Raw genomic sequence first — 8,611 nt, 5'->3', positions numbered from 1 at the left:
TGGCGTGAAACAGCGCTTGCGCTGTGTCTCGCCGAGTGAGTGAGTTTACCGGAGGCCCAATTCCCTTCCCTACCCTCCCCTATTCCCTTCCCTTCCCATCCCTACCCTCCCCTATTACCCTATTCCCTTTCTTTTTTCTTTTATTCTTAAGAGGCCGGCAACGCACCTGCAGCTCTTCTGATGCTGCGAGTGTCCATGGGCGACGGAAGTTGCTTTCCATCAGGTGACCCGTTTGCTCGTTTTCCCCCTTATTTCATAAAAAAAAACTTCACAAGGAAAACTACAAATTAATAGGCAGCAAAAGCAAACAAAAAAATAATTGTTATTTTATTTATTAGATACTAATTTCACTAGATAACCAGTTAACTAATTACACTACTTACTGACTATAAGGTATAAATTACGAAATATTTATAATAATCGATATGTCTTAGGTATAAACAAATACTTTCAAATCTCCCTCTTTTTCCGTCAATCACATTTCATTAACTAAAATCTTTCGTGCCGCGATGAGATAACACTCTGGATCCAAGGCAAATACGCGAACACTTTGGTGTAGACGCTGGGAACTCCGATTCTACCGCAGGGTACGGGTCCGTAGCTGACGATGCCGTGAAGAGAGTACTGTCCTTCCTCAGCGTGCATCAAAGGGCCACCACCGTCGCCTCGGCAGGAGTCCAAACCATCTTCACCGCCCGCGCAGATTTGATTTTCGGTTATGTAGTGGTTGTCCATTTCTGACAGGTTCATCTTGTACGCCATCTGACATTCCTGAAATGTATGAAATTGTCTTTTTGAATTTATTGATCTCATTTCAAATAATGTTTGAAAAACTTATGGTGGTGATTGCATTAAGAGCTGGCGCGCACTACGACTTTTTGTCGCGCGATTATTTTACCGACCGACCAAAATTTAAATAAAATGCCACTTTATGAAGTAGGCTACAGATTTAATTTTCTACCGACATTTGTCTAGCGAACCATGCTGCCGCTGCTTTTCAATGGCGTAGAGCAAAATGAAACCTATAGCTTATGTCATAAAGTGGCATTTTATTTGAATTTGTGTAGGTCGGTAAAATAATCGGGCGGCAAAAACGTCGTAGTGCGCGCCAGCTCTAAGAGGTTTTCAAGTTTGAAAGAAAACATTACATCATATTTTGATCTCATCTATTCTGATTAGCATTAAAAGTGAAAGACTTGCTGCAAATATTATGTTGTGAAAGTTTTATAATTTGTTAGGTAACAAAGTTTTTTTTTTAAAGGGTCTAAGCTACTGGTCTGGTTAAGACCATGGTAGTTTAATCGTGGCGGTAACAAAGTATTTTCATTAACATACCGGCAATGACTTGTGTGGCAATTGGACGTAATGCTTGAGCACATCCTCCTCAAATTCGTTCGTCGGCTTGCTACCCCAACCAGCATTAATCAGATGCAAATCCTTAGGTGGAGAAAGTGTTATGTCGTACGTTGGCATACAGATTGGCCTCATGAATGCTGAAAACAGGAAAGAGCTGTTACCGTTTGTCTACAATGAAAAAATCCAAACTGGCGTCTCAAGGAAGAGATGATATTCTATCAACCTTTTCTAAAATCTGCCTACTTTTTACTAAGTTTAATTTTGAACTTACTCGTATAAGGCACAGCTTTCGCTAGCTTGAGAATTGCAATATCGTTTCCGTGGAAGTTGGGCGATTCAAACATGGGATGAGGAATGTATTCTTCGATGCTGATACTGACGGCTCCTTCGTTACAATATGTCACACCCCCTGTACTGATACAGTCTGGGCCCGTGTTTGTTTTATTGAAGTCACCCAATCTGACATGTGTTCTGCAAATAAATGACATTATAGATTATGATTTCTTGTTTCAGTTAATCAAGGGAATTTAAGCTTAGCTAAATTTAAAGTTGTGTGAGTCCACATAAGAGCAACATTTTACAGTGGTGTCTTCGTCGTCTCTTTTACGTTAACGTAAAGAAGTAACACATAGACAGATAAATACATGTTCGTATTTAATATTATTATATTTTTTATTAAAAGCTGGATTAAAATACTTACGGCTCTCGGAACAAGCACTGTGCTGCAGTCAGAACGTATCTGGAGCTGATCAGTGTTCCTGTGCATGTTACTTCTTTTTTGGCATCCTCTATTAGAGCAATCCAAGGGAACTGATTGATAGCAGCGTTTCCACCTGCAAATTCATTACATTATAATTACTAAAACCAGTTGACAACGGCACAGTATAGGATTGATGTAGAAGTTTTGAAAAGGAAAAACGCTCAAGGTGATCGTGATTTTCCTCAAACCTAAAAAGTTTGGACATTAGATAACTCTATCTAATGTTCAAACTTCTATAACTAGATAAACAAGAAACAGTTTTAAAATACTATTATCTAAATATATTGTTAACATTATCTTAAACTTCAACATCTTATCTCTGGACTTAGCTGCATCAATCAGAAATGTATATTTTGACCTACAGCTTATCTACTATAATATTCATCTAAGCTTATTAATATACTCACTCCGTTCAAGGTTATCGTCGGCTTGATCGAGGCCGCAGCAGTAGGTTTGTGGATGAGGAGGAAAATCGCTCTTCTTGCAGTTGGCGGTATACCCTCTCGCCACCCGACGGGCATCAATTGAGCCATCTGGAAATACCAAGTCTAGAATTATCTACTGTCTTAACAAACCTTACCGCATTGGGACCTATCACGTTGATTGTTTTTTTTTTAACTCTACATTTTTCAATAGTATTAATAATTTATTTTGAGATTCAGAAGTTCAAGGATTTATATTCTTGAAATTGGTATAATGAGGTTATATTATTATATTATAACAGTATAGTTGTGATTATAAACATTTTAATAGAAAAAGAGGTGGCGAATCCTTTTTAATTATTTGGAATTGATTATTTTGTGAGTGTCGTATTCTCTAAGTTTTCATAAAAAATGTAGAGTTTGAACATATAGGATGTAGTTAATTTGTGATATAGATTTACGATGATTGTTATACACAATATTATTTTTACAAATTAATTAAAATTATTGGCAATATTTTTATTATTCCAAAAATTATTAATTTTTAATTTGAATAAATTTATAAAATAAATAATAGGGGAAAATTTGTATAATTTTAACAAAAAAAGCTTTAGTTGATACTCTTATAATATTACTAATAATATTCTTATTTAATTAAATTAATCCTAAATTAAGTTTAATTTTTGAATACTTATTGGAATTAATTAATGACTATGACAAGGTTTAAAAATTGATAGTAGCACTATATTAGAACATTGATGAAAAATTAAGAAAACTTACCCCGTAAATTGTACGTGAAGAACACGATACATAAAAGCGTGAACTTAAAATTCATTTTGATGAGATTTCGATGAGATTAAATATCTTGGAAGTATCGATTAAGAGTTAAGACTGAACGTTGCGAAGATTTTGCTGACACTGAACTTGATATCGGGTGGCATCTTGTTTATATTAGAAGTGAGGGAGACATTATTACCACCGGTTTTGCGATCGAAGATCGAGTCGCCGATTCGAAGAATCACGATTTGTTTTGGCCGAAAAGTATTGCGTAGTGCTACTGATGCAGTTTTTTTTTTTCAGTTTTCCTTTTTGTATTGAGTATTTTCTATATTTGCATTTTTGGGTTACGACAGCTGGCTTTCCATTATTTAAAGATTCCTAGTTATAGGCTATGGGTGTTATAAAATCTGTGTAAGCATATTAATAAAACAATAATTAGTTGGTGATTACTTTTGTCAGGGATTTTGAAAGCTAAAAAGTGTAAGGATTATTTGGCTTTTTAAAATCATCGACAGGTCCAAATTATTGATCGTCTTAAAATTATTAAAAGTTCCTTTTTTATTCAATTCTTATAGACTGTTTTTAATAAGTTATAATAGTATGTTCTTCCTACTTTCTTATGAAACGTTGACAAGTTCTTTGAAGAATTTCGAGGAAACATTGCAAAGAATATCTTATTTATGGATATTACCTAAGATTTGATATTTATGGTATTTACATTTCCTATTATAGGTCATAGTGGATCCTGTGTTTTGATGTTGATATCTGGTTTCCATCCTAATCGCTAGTTCTGTCAGAGTCATTGCCCCTGTTTGTGTCTGTTGTGATATTCGAGATTAACAATAACAGCGATGATTTCATCGTTCATTAATAATTCTAATGTCAGCGATTAGAATTTAATGCAATATTATATGACGTACATCAGGATTCAGGTTCAAGTTATTTAGTATTTTTTATAGGACTCCACAAATTTTACACCTGCCACTGCTATCTGAGTAATAAATCTAAGAACTGTTTTATTTTTAAGTGCCTGCCTAAGAAGTATATTTTAATAATGGCCTAAATGTTAATTATTTTTAAATGCAGTTTAGATTTTTACGGGTTTTTAGACTGTTACGTGATGAATGTGATTTAAATTAAATGTTTTATTAACATAATAATATGGATTTAGCATATAAATCTAAGACGTCTAGATCTAGAATAATAGACTTTTGAAATCATTCGTATTATTTTAAAAAGTCTAGATGTGCTTTACCTATTAAGTAAAGTTAAACCTCAAAAAAACAGATTATTCTTGTGAAGTTGCTTATGCGTTAAAAATATTATATTCTCTTCTTAGTATGTATTTCTGCAAACTAATAGATACCTAAATTGATAATTACGGGTTTTTGGCTTACTGTATATTTTTATAAAAAATTTGTTTCACTGAAAAATATATATTTTTTATTCATCTTTCTCGTGTATGTGTCATAACATTGGTGTGGTGATGATTTATTTTTGGATGTGACCTATCGGCAATCCGGTCAGGATGAGTGTAAATGTCAATGGAACCTCCGACTGCGGTATGATTTTGATTTTTCGAGTGAAGGGGAGTGTGTACGACCTTTATATATTTTAAATTTTACTGTATGTGGCTCACATTTCCGTCGCGCTGAAATTCGTTTGTTTCGTCGGGTACTGTTCATTTTTCGGGGATACAAATTCGAAACAATCAGCAAAAAATGGAAAGGGTGTAAGCGACAGAATGGTTTTGGTCGCGTAATTTAAAAACCATAAATACATTTGATATAAGCTATGGGCAAATTTAAGTGTATGCTTGAACCAATTTATGTACAAATTTTGGAAGCTTAAATCACTCTCCTCTATTGGCAAAATAGGAATCCCTTTTTTTACAGAGGCCTTTTTGATTGATTATTCTATGTTATAAAAGTTGACCAATCGTGTTATGCTATGGGTAATTCAAAGACAAAGACATGATGAATACTGACAATGAACTTTAATTTCTTAGCTTTAGTCATTGCTGAGAAAAATCGATATCGCTACAGCCAAATTATCAAGGCGTCGCCTTAATCATAATCTTGCCCAATCTGTAACACTACTAAAACACTATGATATAGAAATAGCCCAAAATAGATTCGTCCATAGGGATAACAACGGAAATAAATGATAAGTAAATATTATAAACTTACATTATCACATGAGGCTAGAGGAAGTCGGAACAAACAATTTACATAATTAATTAAAACTGTATAAAATAATATGTGAAAATAATTACTCGTACCTACTTTATATTCTTACACGTAATTGCCATTTGAAAAAGTAAAAATAATAATATACTTAATTACTGTTAGGTAGGTAAAATTGGATACTTGAGCTGATATAGGACTTGGGACCAGAGGAAATTATATAATAGGAAGAAACTAGAAAAACAAATATTTCGTTGTGTTGGCTCTATGGGCTGGTAACTTAGGGTCACTTCCGACATTAAAGGGTTTGAACTGAAGTCGACCCAAATTATTACTTCTCGTAGCCTATCTCGTAGCTTTGAAATTCTTCAATTTAAGGATGATGAATCACATGTTGATCGTACCTACAATCAGAGAAGTTGATCCATAGGCAAATGGCGGACTTACATCAATTGGTCAAGTTATGTCCATTCCACAGACATAGATCAAGATAGATACCGCATGTGTATGTACTTTGCGTGCCATATCGCGTTCCTAAACGCTCGTCTTTCGAAAGTCTGCTATCGGAATCGGCCTACAATCGATATTTTAAAAATGCCTAAATGCCTAATTGTGCCGTTTTGAGCTGTAGAAATTCAAATACAAACGTAGGCCCAGATAATGGACACGTTTCTTATCATCGGTACGTCACAACAGGTAGGAGGTATGTATGTCTGTGGTCCATTAAATATTGGTCATGATCTGTCGGCCGGGTTTGACATAACGCGACCAAATTACATAGGTTCGCCATCTGCCTATGAATCAACTTCCCTGATAGTATAATAAATGTTGAAAATTAACGTTATGAAAATTTTGTTACAGGTGCAACGAAAGAAATCGGTACCGCTTCCCTGATAGAATAATAAATGACGAAAATTAACGTTATGAAAATTTTGTTACAGGTGCAACGAAAGAAATCGGTACCGCACTGACGAGGGTGTGCTTACGGCATCGAGCGATAGAAACAAGAATGAAGACGTTCATAAGGTAATTTTTATCAAATTTTATTGAGTCCATAAGGCCAATCCTATTAGAAATCCAGGGTTCAACCTTTCCATCGAAATCTTTTGGTTAAGGACAAAAGATCTGCCTGGGATGCGACGCTAAAGTGACTTGAAACATTTTTTGGTCAAATTCGGGTTCCTCTAGAAATGTTATGTGGCAGTTGGAGGTCACTGGTGCCATTACTAACTTTAGTTTTTAAAATACCCAGGCAGTAAATATAGTTTAGTTATCTGTGGTTGTGTTGGACAAAAATAGGATAATTATATGAAATGATTTAGGTCTAAACTCTATGTTGCTCCCAAGTCCCAGAATACTGCTCCAAAAAGTTACCTTGTAAGTTGCGGTTGGTACTACTAATATATATTCTGCGGTTGCGGTTAGTGTCACCGCAGACTTACAATTTAAAGTTGGCCGACTATCGTACAAACCACAGAAATAGATCAAGATAAAAGCTCCATGCCGCTGCAATTTGTATGAACACGAGCGTATGGCGCTTCTATCTTGATCTATTTCTGTGATTTTTACGATAGTCGGCCAACTTTAAATTGTAATTCTGCGGGGCCCCTTACGCACATTCAACGCCAAACTTGTCTCGACTAGCATCATAATTAGGGTTGCCACCTTTTATATTTGCATTTAAAAATAAAGTACATAGTATAAAATAAAGTACAATTTATTTTTCTTTAGTATTATATATTTAATCGATAAATTTCGTTTAATGAAAAATACTAACGACTTCAACAGAAATCAAATTATGAGAAATAAAGTGTTTTCGCGTACTTTATTATTAATATAAAGTACAGAGTACAATTACCTTAAATAACGTACAATAAATTACGGGTGGCAACCCTAATCATAATGCCTATTTCAGCAACGAAACCCCCTGGCTACTGGTCACTCAGTAGCCATAAGGATAACATACTAAATACTGGACTTCCCAGGAATTTCATAGCAACCGCAGCATTTGTAATTGTAGCCAATGACACTTTACAAAATTCAATTCCTGAAATAAGACGGATTTTCCCATATTATGTTGCGTAATCATTATTATACGTATCTGTATTTATTCGAGTAGATATCGGTGTAGTATTAATTATTTTGTGGTTAATTAATTGTTATCCTGGAGTTTGGTTATTGAGATTTGGATTGTACCTACTAATTGTTGTTTACAGTGTTTTACATTTATTATTGTTATGAATTATTATTATAGTTTGTATAATACAGTATCGACTTTTTCCTTTATCTCGATTATTTCGATGATGACGATGATCAAAGAACGATCAAGGCTATACTCAAACTTAATTAGCTGTTTTCGATAATAATGTTGCTTAGAATCGGAAGTAGCTAGTAAAGATGAAATCCCACCAAAAACGTTTCATGTAAAATGTTGCCAAGACGATCACATAAGGTTTGCTCCGTAAAAAGGTATCAGATCTTATGTAGAGCCAAGCTTCTGAATCTACACGGCCTAACTCTACCGACCCTAACTTCAAAAAAGTCTACATATCAGATGTATGACTTCTCCGTTTCGCTATCTACGTGGAGGTGATGCGAATATTTTGTTTCTGATCTGAAGTAGGTAAGTAACGAAACAGCCATTATACTAAAGAGTAGTACGTAGTTAGTAAGTAGGTTGCCGTATCCCCAGATTATATTCGTATCGTATCAATGATTCATTATTTAATTATTTTTATAGTACCCTCATGGAGCGCCTCATAACACCGCTGTCGGAGCGCGCGGACGAATGGCGGCGGGGCTGCAACGGTTCGACGGGCGCGCTCAGTCGCGAACACGCTCGCGAATGCAAGCGTGCGCGAGCTGAGCTGCGCAGGCGCGTGCAGGAGGCGCAACGCAACGCGAGGAAGGCGAGACGAGCGGCTCCCGATGTCAAACGACGCGCGGACGTTTCTATACAGGTAAAGTGTTCGAAGGTGGTATGATTCACGTTCGATGCGCTGATCTACGTAAATGGCATGTATCTATAGCGATCAGGATTCAGGAGGCGGAACTGAATGAAAGCCAAGATATGCGACGTCTGACGAAAAACGTCTATTGTACCCAGT

General features: G+C 35.4%; 2 protein-coding genes across 4 annotated transcripts in view; one reads left to right on the top strand and one right to left on the bottom strand.

The window, feature by feature from the left end:
- The window catches only part of LOC121727687 (protein MTSS 1-like), a 164,655-nt gene that overhangs the window by 116,929 nt on the left and 39,115 nt on the right, over positions 1 to 8,611 (top strand). For all 3 annotated transcript variants that reach the window (XM_042115654.1, XM_042115655.1, XM_042115653.1), the window contains exons 4-5: positions 6,446 to 6,530; positions 8,245 to 8,464. In XM_042115654.1, the coding sequence (XP_041971588.1) occupies positions 6,446 to 6,530; positions 8,245 to 8,464 (305 nt within the window). The remainder of the gene's footprint in view (positions 1 to 6,445; positions 6,531 to 8,244; positions 8,465 to 8,611) is intronic.
- On the bottom strand, positions 316 to 3,472 carry LOC121727698 (phenoloxidase-activating enzyme-like). Its single transcript, XM_042115672.1, has 6 exons — positions 3,319 to 3,472; positions 2,524 to 2,649; positions 2,057 to 2,189; positions 1,628 to 1,827; positions 1,336 to 1,493; positions 316 to 771 (listed from the first exon to the last, which is right to left on the bottom strand). The coding sequence occupies exons 1-6, from the start codon at positions 3,371 to 3,373 to the stop codon at positions 490 to 492; spliced, it is 954 nt and encodes a 317-aa protein (XP_041971606.1). The 5' UTR covers positions 3,374 to 3,472; the 3' UTR covers positions 316 to 489.

Source organism: Aricia agestis, chromosome 6, assembly GCF_905147365.1.
Source record: "Aricia agestis chromosome 6, ilAriAges1.1, whole genome shotgun sequence".
NCBI classification, from domain to species: domain Eukaryota; kingdom Metazoa; phylum Arthropoda; class Insecta; order Lepidoptera; family Lycaenidae; genus Aricia; species Aricia agestis.
Note: the sequence above shows the minus strand (reverse complement) of the source record. Positions and strands in the feature narration are given on the sequence as shown.

Excerpts from the sequence above, each read along its gene's own strand:
- LOC121727698 (XM_042115672.1), bottom strand. The coding sequence starts at position 3,373 with ATGAATTTTAAGTTCACGCTTTTATGTATCGTGTTCTTCACGTACAAT. Across the intron at positions 1,494-1,627 it reads GAAAGCTGTGCCTTATACGA|CATTCATGAGGCCAATCTGT; the intron begins GTAAGTTCAAAA and ends TCCTGTTTTCAG. Across the intron at positions 772-1,335 it reads TGCCACACAAGTCATTGCCG|GAATGTCAGATGGCGTACAA; the intron begins GTATGTTAATGA and ends CATACATTTCAG.